The 17,240-nt window shown below is 34.5% G+C and overlaps 1 protein-coding gene across 1 annotated transcript; it reads right to left on the bottom strand.

Moving 5' to 3' along the window:
* Positions 1-1,317: 1,317 nt before the first annotated feature.
* On the bottom strand, positions 1,318-16,613 carry LOC106665712 (failed axon connections). Its single transcript, XM_014392364.2, has 7 exons — positions 16,186-16,613; positions 2,954-3,156; positions 2,751-2,886; positions 2,552-2,689; positions 2,360-2,490; positions 2,150-2,297; positions 1,318-2,064 (listed from the first exon to the last, which is right to left on the bottom strand). The coding sequence occupies exons 1-7, from the start codon at positions 16,489-16,491 to the stop codon at positions 1,984-1,986; spliced, it is 1,143 nt and encodes a 380-aa protein (XP_014247850.1). The 5' UTR covers positions 16,492-16,613; the 3' UTR covers positions 1,318-1,983.
* Positions 16,614-17,240: the final 627 nt, after the last annotated feature.

A 17,240-nucleotide genomic window follows, 5' to 3' on the forward strand; every position in this document is an offset into this window, starting at 1 on the left:
AAATTTAAATTCCATGAGGACTTGTTTCTCGATAATTTAACAGATTTCCAATAATCTAAATAAATTAAATGTAATACCTAGAGATACTTTTTCTGAATCTATGACCACCTAGCAAAATTTTAATAAAACAATTTGTTGTAAATATATTTTTAAATTGTGAAGGAATGACATTTTTGAGCAAAAAAAGCACACTCCAATTCTGAAACACATCAATGGGTATTATATTTTATTTAGGCAAATGTGTAAATTACAGCTCCAATTATTTTATTTTGTTTTTGTTATGAATGTTCTTGCCTGTTTATGTATATACAACTGTTAGCATATCAATATGTATATATAAAATAAATTATGGGCTGTATATATGCACATCTATGCAAACAACTGTGAATTACCACAAACTGAGACAAAACACTATAACATTCCAATTTTTTGAAATATTTCATTTTTGTTTGTTAAAGCAATAAAGAGAAGCTACAATAACCACAACATTATAAAATTTCATATGTAGCTTTGGTCAAAATGCTGTCATTGATAGCAATCAACATTAGTAAGTTTAACATTTTATACACAAGATAGCAAGAAAAGAAAAAAAAAACTAACTTTGTTTTTGTTTTGTGAACTTTCAAACAAACCAGAAATATTAGTGAGTATACAATTTTTACATAAACAAATTTTTACATATAAAAAATATCAATTAACCTAGAGACTGGCTCTTTTTCTTTTTTATGTGCACCAATGAGATCATTTCCTGTCTTGTGGTGCATTAAACAATCAAAGCCCAAAAACCGAGGATCAGGATCCGTCACAGGGGGTAAAGCTCCTCCAAATATAATATACTATATATATTTATAAAACACATAACTGTATAATAAAAAAAATAATAATCCATAAAATAAAAGCTTATGTATACACAACTATCCTATATATTTATATATATAAATGTATTTATATAATTGTAATAATGCTACAAAACAAGCATTTTTATGTAATTTTTCTTTCATTTTTTTACTGTTACTGAAAAGATAATAAAAAAAGAGGAAACTTACAGCATATTGTTTGACAAGTTTTATAATATATAAATATTTATATGTATGCGATACAAACAGTGCTCATAGAGCGTCCTGATAAGTTTTTTAATTTTTATCTTTTTTTAACCACAAGATTAATAATCTCAAGTCAGAAAATTGTAAAGACAAATTTTTTTAAAATTATTAAACTAGCGCCGCAGTGTGTTTTAAATGCATTGGACAAATAGTATGGTCCCGAGTCGAACCTACGGCACAATTTATAAACTCACTCCTCTCGACTCATTTTCTACATCTTAAAAAAAAAAAATTTGTAAATTAAAATAGCGCATTGAATTAACTTTTTTTTGAGCATATGACAATTTTGAGCGTTTTTGTCTATTTTCTATTGTTTGTCATGACTGAAATTATCTACATGCTCATTAAAAAATTATGAAAAATTCTAAACAGTATAAGTCACGTATAAAATGTGTTTATTAATATCATTCTGAATCTACACTTTTACCTATCTAGCTAGAGTTCATAAAAATTACCTATCACTGTATGAAAATCTTCTAAGAAATTTCGAGTACGAAATGATCTTTGAACTTTTCATCCAGCTCTAATGCCCACATATAAATTTTAATTCTGTCCTTAATTATAAAAAAAAATTAAACCTTTTCATATTCTGTAGACAACAAAAGTATAGAAAATGGAGTTAAATATTTCATAACACTCACATACACACACCCACAAGTACATAAAGTACTTTCATGCATACCATGGACACATTCACAATAGATCTATACATGCTTTTACTCATGTTTGAGTGAACATGGGATATGCTTTATGTATTAAGGGAGAGGAGAAAAAAGGTCAAATTTATAATCTGATGTTTTGTTTGATAGCCGATATTGAAGTGATGGAAAAGAGTCGAAGGAGGTGATGTTTGGGTACTTAATATTCCTTGTTAAGGTGTTTACTTTTCTTCTTTCTCTTTTTCTTTATTTTCCTTGTCAGCATTCTCCTTTTCACTCTCTTTTTCAGTTTCTTTCTCGGACTGAAAAATGAATACATTTCCATTTTATAATTGCAAGAAAATTTGACCATAACTTGTAAAACTTGGTATAAAATATATCTATTACCTTTTCTTTTTCATCACCTTCATCTCCTTCCTTCTCAGCTTTTTTTTCTTCATCTTTTCCTTTTGATTCCTTTTCTTCTGGTGGAGGTTTTGGGAGATGAGAGTTGAGGTCTAGTGTTGTGCATATATCTTCCCAATCAGGAAAACACCTGGAAATCGATTTAAAAAAAATTAAAGTGTTGTTTTTTAAAAACATTTTAAATAATTTTACCTGTCTTTCATTCTATTCACATGTCCAACAAGGTTAGCACAGTTTTCTTGCATGAATTCTTGAAGTGGGTAATGCATGTCTTTTTCAATAAAATATATTTGTGCTAAATTAGCGAATGCCACTACATCCAACTGCAATTTGAAATTTTGCACAAAATTAGTTGAGACAATATGTTTTCTAGACAAAACTTACCGTTGTAGGTTCATCTCCAAAGAAAAATGGTTTGTCGGCCAATATTTCAGATAAAACTTTAAGATCGTTTTGTCCAAATTCCATGATTTCTTCTGGTTTGTGAACGCCGATTCCATGGGCTTTAACTTTTTTCCAGCCCTAAAAATGATTTGTTAATATACATGGCACTATCAATGTCAAGAAAAATAAAATTATTTACTTTTCGACTGTAACTAAGTTTGAAGAAAAAGTTGAGAACTCCTAGTGGGATTTTACTGCCAAGAAAATGTTGGAGGTTCATTTTATATCCTTTGATGATATTATCAGGGTGCTTTGTCCTCCACCACATTACAACCCTGGAATATAATATATTGTAAGTATTGAAATATATATTACATTTATATTATAATAATATGTACATACCAGAATAGGTGATTTTCAATCATTGAAATCATAGCATGCGAGATGTTTTTTTGGTTGTTGTCTAATCCGGCATCAAGGTCTTTGCCAAATTTTTGTCCTAACTCTTTAATGATAACAGCAGAATCTGCTATTTCTTCTCCATTTAATTCAATGAAAGGTAATAATCCTTTCTTAGACTTAAACTTTGTCTTATGGTCTACATTCTGAAACAAAGAAAAATAAATAAATAACAATTCTGAAAATGGATTCTGAACTAGTTCCTTAATGAGAAGGGAGATATAAATGGCAGATGTTTTTTATTTTAAACTCCCTGAGTTTAAAAACTGATATTTCATTTTTGGTATTTTTCCTCAAGGTAACATGTAAGAAGAAAAGAATATTTAACCCCTGCCTATTCATATACATAATTTAAATAAATTCCCTTCTTGAGTTATTTTTAAAAACCATTTTCAACATTCAATTGAATGATGTGCCTCCACTAGGCAAAGAATGAATATTTAAAATAAAATAATTAGTTTTCCTGGAGGGAAAAAAATGCTGATTGTAACACTAGGAAGAACACCTGCATCTGATTGCAATCTGATAATTTCCTATAATTTAAACTTAACTAAAGTGAAAAACCGAGATTTGATGATAAAATAAAATTAGGTAAATTTACCATTTTACTCGACAATTTACAATTAATTTGAGGGTATGCAAATGAATAAATATATAAATGTTTATACAATATAACTGGGTGTGGCTGTAATATAGTCATGGCAACAGGCTCAAGGGGTTGAACAACCCTTCCAAGGTAAAATCACCCTTTCCTGTAGGACAGTGGGGTCATTGCCCTCAAATGGTATTTGGCAAATACAGTTTTAACTGTAGTTGAAATTTTTTCAAAACAAAAATTATGATTTTAATTATTTAACAGAAATTAAATTTTCTTAATACATTAGACAAGATTTGTACAATAAAAATTGAAAATATTAATATTTTTAATTTGTTTGTGTTGTAAGCAATGTTACTTTTAAAATGACTACATTAAAGAATTAAACAACTCCAGGTTAATATATTAAGAAGAGAAAAATAAAGTATGTAATTCATTAAGAAACAAATATTGGCATTTTTTAAAAATTTATTTCTATTATGATGTTCCCTTAATAATTAATCGAAGCGAAATTTTTAAGGAAAATAGGATGCATGCCAAAGGAAAATAATTTATCTCTCCCCAGCTTCCTACACACAATGAAGGACAGTAGATTATCTCATTTAAGCCCCACCATACAACTCTTACATACATCCCTTTTCCGCCTCATGGATATCAGACCAGTGAGGTCCTCTTCACTTACAAAGAAATTTAACATTTCATCGCAGATAGCTAAATATAAATATGATTCTAGCCTTATCTCTGATCTTTTTTTAAATTGATTACACATTAATATTTTTATTTAATTAAAAATGTAAGGCCTTAAACAAAGCACAACTCCAAACAGTTAAACTGACTTCTTTTGGTTCAAAATTTTCATATTTAAGTTAACAGTTGATTAGAAGGTTGTTTATGGTATGTTGAACCATTCAGTTTAGACCTAATGTAAATTACTAGTAAAATTAGTTTCATGAAATAAATAAAAAAAAAGGTCTTGATGGAAAAACAAATTCAATCGTTACTGCCAAGCTTTCGATCTATTTTAAGATGATCAGGGCAAAACAATATTAAATAGTCTACACAGTTAAGATACATATTTCAAATTTCTTTGGGGTAAGATTCTGTTCCAACACTGCCAAGGAGTGTAACAACCATTACAGTAATCCCATTACTATTGCCAAGTAAGTTCAGCCATTGGCAACGTTGGGACTAAGTTGGTTTTTTGAAGAAATTTGAAATCAGCTATTAAAAATTTAATTATGTCAATTCGCAGACAGATTTCAAAGATTGTTTGGCCCTGTTGAACCTTAAAACGAGTTAAAAGCTTGGCAGAAACAATTGAATTGTCTTTTCAAGACCATACCGTGATCCAGTTCATTTGAAAATTATTTAACTTTTAATAATTTAACATAGGGCGTAAATGATCTTGTAATGGGATGGATACACTTTTGTGTTGTTCTTCACGAGGAAAAAAAATGAATGATACAATAAACAAACACTACAATTATTAATGCAACCGTTGCCAATGAAGGCAAAGCGGATTCTTGAAATAATTCAGACAAGATTCACGAGTAGAGGACGTAAAACTTATCAAAGAGGTCAAGTTTGCAAATTTTACGAGCGTCGGTCAATTCTCTTGACTTCAAGACAATTGGGCAGATTGAGATAGTGCTTGCAACGTGAGCACGTTTTTATCTGGAAATATGACTCAAAATTAGGAGTCAGCCTTTCGAGGAAAGGAAAGGAAGTCGAAATCTTTCAACCTGTTCAAAATTACGATGTACACATTTATTAGCTAAGAAGTTCCAACTGAACAAACGAGCTTAAATACCTCATGTTTATTTTACATTTCAAATGTGAATGCATTTGACATTTGTCATGCATCCGACGGCATTCGAGTTTTCTGGCTCAGTGTAGAAAGCGAGGGTGACTTGGATAATGCTAGCTTTCCTTCTTTTTCTTTCTTTTTTTTCGCCACGACGTTTTTACCTAGGAATATCCGTGGAAACCTATTTCACCACAGTTCCCCTTTCTACATTCAAAACCCTAGGATGTAACGGTCTTTAATTAACAGAAGTTTTTATCAGTCAAGGGACGATCTTTTACTTTAAAGAAATGTTTGATCAAGGTAGACAAAAGGTGCAAGACAAACAAAGTCTAGTGGTACTTCTACTTTCCCCTCTATACGGGTTGCTAGTTTTAAGTCTACGTGCCGTCAGGAGTAAATAAACGATTTCAGTCAACTCTTACATTGGAGGCAAAAAAGAAAGAGCTAAACTTTAAAAAAAAAAAAAAAAAAAAAATTAATTATATATGGATCCCCAACAAATAAAATACATAATAAAAGTAAAACCATTGTTTAAAAAGATAACGGAAAGATGAAATAACATCGGCAAATCTTGATTCCTTTCAACAATTTAATTAATTATTACTCAATTTCTAATTGGGAAAAAAGAATATTGCTTACAAGATAATTGCAAAATCTAATCTAAAGGAATAGTATGTAATAAAATAACCTAAAACTCAGTAATTAAACTGTTTTTTTTTTAGTCTACCTACTGACAAGAGTCATAGGACCTCCCTCCAACACACTGAGCGCCATAGCCGGGTACTCAATTTTCTGTCACGGTCCTCTCATTTATTCATTTCCCCAAACAAATATAAACGTACACCCAGTAGTTATAATATTTACAGATGGGGATAGGGATAAAAGAGGCGGCCACAAGGCCTTCTGCACCTCGACCTGAGCAGATCTATTGTGCTCCTCTATTTTTATAACAGACTGGCCAACTCAGTTTGTTAATCACCTTCCGTAGCCTTGCCAACGGCTCCTTAGTGTAAAATCTAAAAAACCTGTGTTTGAGGCTTTTCCTCTACTAGTTGCAAGAATCTGCACCTACATCCTCTTCTTCCTGGCAGTATCTGTTGAGTATTTCTTCTGTCTGTACTCCTACTTATGCGACAGTGGTGACTGGAGTCCAACCACAATTCCGTTTTCTATTGAGCTTACTTTCCAGTAATTCCTCTGTAAGTCCTGCGGATGGCACTTCTAGGAATCTCTTCGCGTGCCGTGTTGTACCACTAAGTTTTGGACTCATTAAGGATCCATTTCTAGGTGTGTGACACGGCCGCATAGGGTTCGGGGCATAGAGAGTTCATATCGCATCCTTTTTTGGCCAACGTCCACTTTCTCATTGTCTTCATGTCCCGAATGCCAAGTGAACACCACCGATACCCTTAAAAATCTAAATAGGGGACCCAACAACCCTCTTTCGTGCTCAAGGACTGTCTATGTTTTACTCGCTCCCTCTAAGGGGCCAAGGCATGACACCCCTCGACGAAATGTCACAATGAGCAACCTTCCTCCACAAGCACATCTACGTGGGGTTTGATCCATGTGTCAATCTGGTATGGCCTATCTGAAACGGGTGAGCATGATCCCTTCTTTGCGTTTCATACCTTCGGTGAGCCATCACTAAGTTGTACACGAACAGGCCCATAAACAGTTTACTTCTGGTTAGAACCTACATTACAAATAGATGCTTTAAAAAAAAATGTTAGTATATAAACTTTTGGTCGATATTCCAGAAAAGATATATTAATTTAAACGTCTTCAAGAAAAAGCCCAAAAAAGAGTTTTTATTAACGAAAGCGAGCCGATATTGAAATCTCTTAAATTATACCTGTTAACAATTAGTAATAAAAATTAATGTTAAAATTCTTTTATGATTTTCATAAGCACCAATTGTTATCAGTTGTTTTCATTTTGTACCCGAGTACGTTCGCCTTCTTTGGGACAGGAACGAAAAATGCTGACAAAAAACGGGCAAGTACAACCAGCAATAAACAAGCTTAATTACTTAAGGTTTCATCAGGCGGTTGATGTTGTTTAGTTTTTTTAATATGAAGTAGTTGTTAAATAATGTGATTAGTCAAAATTGGTATTCCCTTGGTTTGACTTCTAGAAGGTGTGAGCTAATGACCCGTTGTGACCAAGACACAGTATCTCCAAGTATAATTCAATAATTGAAGTTAAGAGGCAAAATTTAATCATTTAATAGATACTACAGACGCAAGCAATCAACTTTAGTCGTGATTTTAAAAAGAATTTGTGTGGAATAAAATTAGATTTAAGTTTAATCTTTGAAAGAAGGTTGAAAAGATAAAAATAACTTGTAAACGATTGAAAATACCACCGCGGTCTCAACGAGTCCTTCCATATATGCCTATTTTTCCTCCTTGTTGATAAACGATTGTTGGTTTATGAAAACCGTGATAAGGACCTCATGGTCAATTCCAATCGACCTGAAATATGATTCATGGGGCGCCGCTTAGGAGACGCACAGGACGGGAAGGGGGGCGGCGCGGCGGCGACTCATTATGACTCATTACAACTACGGACATCGATTTTTCTCAAACTTTTTTTTTCCATTCCCGGAACGTATTCTCTATTTTTATACCGGCGCCCAAGGATGAGGACTTTTACTTTTTGCCAGAAGCAACAACAACAAAATACACTACCACCCCAGCTATGCCCGGTTCAATATCTAGTACAAACTATGGTAATATCATCCGTTGATAATTTATTTCGATAATCCCGAATTTTACAGCCAATTAAGTCAATTCTGTCACTGGGGAAAGTCTGAAAGCGCGGATCTTCAAGAACAAGTAACTTAACGAGGTCATTTCACAAACTAACGAATACTTCTACCTTTCTAATAAAAAAAAAAAAAACATTAATAATAATTATTTCTTTAGTAATTAATTGAGCAAGCTGCTTGGTTAATTTCGTTTTACAATATACCACTCTGATTGCTTTTAAATCAATCATATAAGAGGGTGGCTGTTGATTTGTTATAATGACACTTTTCACCGTATTTTCTTCCCTTAAACGATTCAACTTTCTTCTTAATTACGATCTACATTTTTGCCATTTTCTTAAGCTTTCCCAAAATTCTAATTGGCTTAAAATATTTTCAACGTTCAGTTTTCTGTAAGTACAATTTCATTATTTGTTGCCTAACGTTGCGAACCTCCTCACAACATGTTTATTAATGTGGGAAATCGACATGAACAGTGAACGTTGTCCTTGGTAGAAGAGTAAAAAGTAGGAAGATTAACAAAGACCCTGAACGATATGTATCTTAACTAATGTAGTATTTTTATGAAAACTAAATACATACATATTTAACTATTGTCTTAACATATTTAACTTGTCTTAACATCTGATAACATAAAATCTCTTTCCCTATTTTAAAATTAATTCTTTTCAATTAATTAAGGTTTTGGTTGAGATAAAAGCCAAGCGGACCACGAAACCCAATAAAATTTAAAATTAATGTTAGGACTGCACGTTTCCAATTGTATTTACGAATGATTATTGACCTTAATGAACTTTTTCAGAATAAATGTGTTATAATTGCAAAATGATATGCATCATATACGTTTTCAATATAACATTCATTCATGATTTATTAATAACTGCCGTGGGTTAATAACTAACGTGGGTCGGGGTAAGGGGCTAGACAGCCATAACATTCATTTCTACTTGTTTAAAACAGAAGACAACTTAAATTTCCACGCACAAAATTTAAGCGGTGTCAGAAGTTTTTCCTATTTCTTGATTCCTCTATTTTAACGTAAGGAAAGCGCAGGCGAAACACGCTTTTTTTGGGGGTTAATAATGACGTAAGTCTGATGTGGTCACATCAGAAACGGAGAAACGGTCACATCAGACTAACGCTTTTTCCCTTATAGTTTGTCGAACCTCACCCTGTATGTATATCTATTTAATAAAAGATTGATCTGTGTCGAGTTTTATTCTGACCGACACTAATGGAGTCTTAACGGCCCTGCATAAATAAACCAATGAGAATAACTTTTTACGCGGGGTGTTTCAGATTGATAAAAACATTTTGTTAGTGGGTGAAAGGGTTGTTTGCAAAACTCGACAATTAAATTAAATAAGCTGTTAAGTAAATATGTTTTTGTTGAAACATGTTAAAATGTTAAACATGTTCGTATCGACTGCAAATGTTTCAACGGGCTTATATTTGCCTAAATTGTCGTTTCAATAAACAAAAACAGCTAAATAAAACAAAGGTTTTACACTTGGAAGTGTCAAATGAAAAGTAATGAAAGTGGTCTTGGGGTATCGACTGTTGGATGGACGGGCGTGGTTCGCGTCGCCGCCGCCCCCACCGCCTCCGTTACCCGGGTCTCCATGGAGACGAACGGCACCCCACCACCATTCCGACTCGTCCCCGGGGTTCAGTAACCCACCCCTCGGACATGAGTTTTTTTCAGCCCTACACCCATCTCAAATAGTTTTAATTGCAAGAGGCATACAGGCCATTAAAAAACGGTCCTTATTAATCATAATTTGTACCATTTTTCCAATTACCGTGTTCAAACATTCTGAAATTTTCCTGTTATGCGACCGTTACTCGTTTTCCGCTTCTTGCATGTCGTTTTTGCACACGAGTATATCTGGAGAAACGAATAATGTTATCCCAATTTCATATTATAAATTTTAAAATCGACTTGTTTCCCCTTAAATAATACAATTATTTATTCTTATTGTATCTTATGAATACATTACTACGTGATAAAAACTACCATTCTTAGAATATTGCTTAAGATGATTATTACGCTTTTTCCAATTCCCTAGTACAAACTTATTACAAAACTAATGGAGTTTAATGAGCTGAGAGATGTTTTTTAAGATCCAGATATTACTTCTTAACATATGCCTTTTTTTTCAACAACTAAATTTATATATAACAGATATTTTTAATGTAAGTATCGGTAAAAGTTTTTAAACGTCCTCCGATAAAAACAACTGTATTTTAAAAATCTGTGTTTTAATAAATTTATCGGGGGTCGGTGGTCTCAACGGTAAAGGTGCTGACGCGGCGCTCATCACTGTAAGGTAAAGGTCCCTGATTCGAATCTAGGGCCGCTGGATAAGAAACCGGGACCTTTACCTTACAGTGACGAGCGCTGGCCAACGCCTAAACCGTTGCGGCCACCTACCCTCCCCCCAACTGCTTTATCTTAGCAGCGCATTTTTTCGTAAATAAAGAGCTTATTTTATTTCAGGGGTAACAAGAGTTAAATTAGTTAATGAATTAATTGTCCTTAGAGTATCAATGTATCACGCCAAACCTATATATCACTTCAATTAAGCTACGCCCTATTTACTGTATTACTAATTAGCACAACTGTGATATTTCATAATAAACAATAATATTTAATAATACTATAATACTACAGGTTATAAATACTATTCTCTCTCCTCTCTACCTCCCTTCTTACTTCCTGACTTAATTAAGCACACACACTGTCAGGAAATATTACTTATTAATTCTAGTAAAATTATAATGTTTAATATAGTTTTCCCACCAAAGAAAAATGAATAATAAGAAATTTCATACATATACATGTACATTATATTTGCATAAACATATACATTGCATAGAATCGCCCACGTTATGAGCGCTATGGATAAATAATTTCCTTTTGGTTCAATTGAAGTTACAATAAGTATAATAATGTTGACGGGGAGGGGACAATGGTTAATGCGTTGACGATCATCGCTGTAAAGTAAAGGTCCTGGGTTCGAATGCGGGGTCGGAGGATTCGAACCCGACATACTTACCGAACCCCCGAAAAAAATGTTCACACGACTTCATAGTAAGGAAGTGCCTTCGTTTAGGCGGTTAACAGTAACTTGATGATTTGATTGATTGATTATTAGACAATCAGTACGGGGGTTTTCTTGACCTGATAAAAAATTAAATGCACCAGAATGGCAGATTAAAACAACCTACAAATTAATTAATAAATATAAATTCCTTTATTAATTAAAATAAATTATGAACAGGCATGGCATATGACTTTTCATTTCAGACTAATTAATAGGTATTCATCACGTTGAGAAATTTTCTCTAGTGAATAAAAAGTTTGAGAATGGAGAGTGAAGAACAAATTAAGTGAAACTAAAGATGAACAATTATCAGAGAAGAAATATAATTGATCAACATGTCTAAAACGTCTTCATTTTCGAATAATGAAATCACATGAAAGAAGACTTTTCATACTGTGTAAATGTTTTTTATTTAATTATTAAGACAGCGAGTGGTTTTATCCAAAACTGTACACAGTAAAAGGGAAGTTTAATTTTAATTAATGTGAGGCGAAACCCATTATTTTTAGAGTAGAGGTCAGCAGAGGAATTTGACCTTACACTGTAGATAGTTCAATAGATTGATTATTTAAAAAAATCCATTTCTTGAACTAATTTAAAACTCGAACAAAATTTAAATTTACATTTTCCTTGTACTTGAAACTTTTTGATTGTCTTAACTTTTCAACCTAATTAAAGATTTTAAAAATATATATAGCATCGTAAACGGCGGATATTTTGTTAAGAAAATATATAGGATCGTAACCGGCGGGTATTTTGTTAAGAAAATTTCCCTATCTACTGACAGATCAACAAATTTGGCCTGGAACTGTTTGTAAGCGATCTGCTTACGGACCTGTGCTTCTTATAAAGCTTGTATTTGCTGACCAGTTGCCTTATCGTCAAAGATTAGTTACAATCGATAAACTCTCAACCTCATAGAAACGCCTGTTGTGCTTAATTCGCTATGAATCATTATTTTCCATCAACAAGCTCAACCTAGGTCCAACCAGAGAACAGAAAAGGAGGCCGCTAAATTCCTAACACCGTTAAGAGAGAGAAAAAATATTTCCTCTTCCATATTGTAATCCGAAGACGTAAAGATTACAAATACGTATTAATAAAGAAAATAGCATACCAACACGAACAGACTAGAATGTGTTTACACGCATTTAATTATCTTTATTCACAAGATCCGAAGGTTGAATAAAATAGCTCAACTGACAAGAAAGACAATCTGTGTACTAACTCTGTCTATAAACAAAGATGGGAGTGACTCAACTGCGCACTACATTCCTCAGATGCCTGAAGCTCTTCTATAAAATGAAAGAAAGGCCTTCATCGGCTTAATTTATCGTAAATATTGGAGGACTGCATAGGCCAATTTCTTTTGCATCCGAAATATCAGTATATATACATATATATATATAAGTTTTTTGGTCAAACAATTTCATTATCAAGGTTGGACGAAATATAATATTTAAAAAAAAAATCTAAACGTAAAGGGAAAAGTGAAGTAAATTGTTTCCTGAAAAATAGATAAAGGACTTAGGGAAGCAAAGCCTTTATCGTATTTCCAATCTTATTTACCTGTTCCCTTGAACGAGTAATGCTTTTAAGGGAAAGCAGAAGTGAATGCCAAATTCTGGGAAATGCCTTCTGCGATAAATTCTTTGTGAAAAGAAGAATGGGGACGGCCGTTCGTGGATGGACTAATTATAAGTTTCGAACAACAGTACAATAACAACACCGTCAGTTTTATGTCACTATGTTGATATAGTGCAGTCCAGCGTGTTGTTAATTGTTTTGTTTTTAAATCAGCAGAATCGATGCCTGTTGCGTATTTTTATCTTCAAAAATAGAGCAGAATTAACGACCGACAAGTCGCACAGTTTTATTGTTCTATATACCATTTTTTAAAAACCCAAGAAATAGACTGCCTACCACCAGTCACTCGCCCAGCAAGACGAAAATCACAAAGGAGAATGTTTTGGGTCGTTGGTAATTTGTTACGGCCGATTTGACGGTTGCCAGCTTTCGGAAAAATTTCCAGGAAGTCGGAGGGAAAGCTACAGTTAGCTGCTAGCGACCTAGTTCAGATGTGGAAAGTGAATAACAAAACGACAAACCGTCTAACTAATCCTCTAAGGGGATGCTTTAAATTTCTATTTAATTATTTATAACGGCAAGTCTATTCGTGCAGGGTATTGATTTTCGTTAAACTTTACTACTTACGGTGTGCCGACAGAACGTTATATGAAACGAGGGCAATTATCAGCCTGGGAGCCCCCAAGGGTTAATGCATTAAAATTTAAAACGTTTCAGCTACAAGGCCGAGATTATGTTATAGACCTTAAGTGATTTTAAACAGACCCCAAGCAAAAACCAACCAAGAAGGGCCCTTCATAGCCCGACTTTTCAATGGAAAAAAAGCTTCATAAATCTACCAGTTTCTATAAGAATTTCACGTATGAAATCACATAAATCGACAACAATATTATCATAAAACAGTTCATCACGATTTATAATAAGATAACATTACTAAAGTGATTAATGATTGTCATTATTTCGTTTAGTCGGACTGATCCTGACAACTGACTTCTATAAAGGAAGTTTCGAGTAAGCTTGGAATGTAAACCATCCGGGAGAAAAAAACCAACAGGATGGCACCTGTTCTTTTTATGGATAGGAATTTCTATTGACTACTTGGGAAAAAAAGTCGCTATTAAGTTATTGAATGAGGCACAAATATTTTTTTTTAAATAATTAAATCAACCAGAAAGTTTTTCGAAGTTTCGATTACTCTTGATTATTGTTTTGAGATATGGGACGACAGCATTCCTATTCCGCGAGGAGCTATCCTCGTCCACAGGGAAGGCCACTCCACTGATCCATGCTAGTCACAAGCCGTCTCAGGATGTTCTGAATCTTCAACAATGTGAACAGTGGCCTAGTTATGTTAAAAAATAAATTGTAATGACTCCTTGACTCACCACTCTTGAACGATGATCGTATTGTTATATAATTAGTTAATTTACGATTTTCTTTCTATTTCTATTACCTTAATTTAGTCCTATATTTTCTTTAACTTCATTTATGCCCTTTGAACGAACATGTATGCCATGGCACCCCCAAGGCAGGGAAATGAGTTAGTTATTTTGAGCGGTCTAGTTGTTCGACATTTGTCAGCAGTCTAGCCGTCCCCTATTCCGGTCAGCTAATCGTCGCCTGTATATTAAGTACAGGCGTCACATAAGAAAGTAATGCGTTTGACCAAAACACAATAGAGAGATCGTCCTGCTGACGAAATCGGAATTTTGAGAAGTATTTGTACGTAATTAAGAAGGTTATGTTTTTTTTCTCTTTAAATGTTTCATTTATGGAAGCTCAAGTTTCCAGAACTATTTTGAAAATGATAGGATGCCGAAACGTCGCAATAAGATGGTAGAGTGAATCATTTTACCAACCTTCAAGAGGCAATTAAGAATTAAAGTACTCATAAAAGGAAAACTAAGACAACAAAAACGAAAAGTATAATAAAGTATTTGAATAAGTGGGTACTCTAGTAAGCTGTAAATACTTGTAACAATCGTTTAATCTGGGTGCCAGTCCAGCTTGAACATTTTTTTCTAGATTTTAAAACTTTCTTTACCTCTAATTTATTACTTAAAATTAACTCTTAGCTTTTTTTTTCTTTTTTTTTGTGGAAAGGGTCCATATTCAGATTGTTTCCCACGTTATACATACAAATACAATCCTTTCGGGTATTAAAATATTAAAATTGGAACATGTGGAATTTGTGGCATTAAACTTAAGGTTCACATGCAATTCCTATAAGGGGTAAGCTGAGTCGTATATAATTTTTTTTTAAATATACAGGCGACTTGAATCTTTTTCATCTACCAGGACGGGTTCGGAAATGCGGCGGATACGATTTTTCATCGTAGCCGGCCAAAACGACGCCTTTATTGAATTCCCTCGGTCTTGATTAGGCCAAAAATCCCTGGACGCACCACCACCCCTCCATCGGCCACGGCCGCGGCAAAGATGCACTTAGGGTGTCGACCCCGTGTTGCCATGGGAACAGCGAGCTCGATAGCTTCGTTTCAAAAACGGGGAAATGTGCACATAAGCCGGCGGCGGCGGAGGAGGCGGTGGAGGAGGACGGCACGGCGAGGCCTCACCACGGCCGCCCGTCACGAACCCACTCAAGCCATAGGGGCTAATGTTTAAAAAGGCCTTAATTGTTTATTCTACGTCTAAAATTAGATGGGTGTGGCCCCCAACCATCCGGTCCCAGTCAAAAAATCTCCCTTTATCTTCCCAACGATAACAAACGCCGTCTTTTCATCAATAAAAACTAACAAGCGGAGCATAAAACGGTGCAGGTCGCCCAAAGATAGAAAAAGATAAAACAAAAATTGATATATTACCTGAAAAAATGGCTCTATTGTTTGCAGCGATGTTTGAAAGTACAAAAATAAAGAAGCTTAAAAAGAAATCATGTAACGTACAAAATAAATTAATGCGCAGATAAAAATTATGAAAGTAGATTTAAAAGAAAAGTAATGCTTCTATTCTCTGCCTTCTTTTTAAAGTAATTTTCAATTTAAAAAGGCCAAAGAAAGCAGAACCCAGAGCTTGTTAAAGCGATGAAAAAAAAGTATGAATCGAAGCAAACATTTATTAAAGCGTTATAATATAATCGAAAAAAGAATACAAAAACAGGCAGGAAATATGTGATGTTCTGTTTTGTTTATACGGTTGAAACAAATAGTTTTTTTTTTTATTATTGAATATATGAATGTAGACAATAATGAAAGTGTGATGTCGGTTTGGGGGGTTGAGAAGCGTAGGGATTGAACGGACGCTAACTGCGAGAGAAACGAAAATGGCGGCGGGAGCGGCCCTTACCTCGTATTTGATGTCGGCGAGCCTGAGGTAGGTCTCGGCTTTGAGGCAGTACGGCGACAGAGACGGGATTACCGGCGTCCTGGAAAACTGGAATAAATAGACGACGTCCTTTTCGAAATTGGTCTTATGGACGAGCGGCTTGGGAGGCTGAGGTTCCGGCGCCGGGGCTGTAGCGGCTTCTTTTTCCACTTCTTTCTCTTTTTCCTTCTCCTTGGACTCGGGCTCTTTTGTATCCTGCGGGACGTCCTTCGCCGTGTCCTGGACCTCCTCTTTTTTAGCCTCTTGCTTGTTGTTCTCTTCCGCCATTGTAAATTATAAAATAATGTTTTGAAAATAGGTTAGAAACGGGAAATGGTACGTGCACTGAGTGAACTGTTCCAACGGGCGGTTTGTTGCCGACTGTCGGATGATCCGAGCTTGGAGCTGCTGGCGCTGGTTTGGGGCTCCAGCCTGGAATTGTGACGTCACGCGACCCCCTCCCCTCTTCGACACACCACACCCAACAATCCAATTTCTTTAGAACCGATCTATTCCGTTTGGCTTAGGGCCCCATTTCGAAAACCCTTTTTTTTAGATTTTCGTTTATGCCCTTTTTCGATTTATTATCGGGCCCTTTCACATGGAAGAATACGCCTTACATAACGCACCCCTTCCTCGGGGGATGCCAGCCAGTAAACGCCTAATAATTTAATTCACCGGCTTGTCCAACGTCCCGGGAACCCCCTCTAAACAGAAAAACAGATACGCCCTGTATAAAAATCAATGTCATATTTATGAATTTCACTCTTTAAATCCACACATATTTTTATTACACTTTCAATTAAACAAAATGGTAATAATTTATCGATATCTCATAACGTGGGCCATTCTACCATAAATATTCGGGCACAGGACAGCATATCCATGTAATAGAAATTATGAATGATGGAGTGAGTGTGGAGTTCAATCCTTTTTAAAAAAAAGATTGTTCCTACTCACATTAAGTTGTTGTTTCCTTCAACCTGACGATGAGCTAAAGGGCTCGAAATCCGGATTGTTTCATATCCGTGTAATAT

The sequence above is a fragment of the Cimex lectularius genome, unplaced genomic scaffold, assembly GCF_000648675.2.
Source record: "Cimex lectularius strain Harlan isolate CLEC.00 unplaced genomic scaffold, Clec_2.1 scaffold129, whole genome shotgun sequence".
In the NCBI taxonomy this organism is placed as follows: domain Eukaryota; kingdom Metazoa; phylum Arthropoda; class Insecta; order Hemiptera; family Cimicidae; genus Cimex; species Cimex lectularius.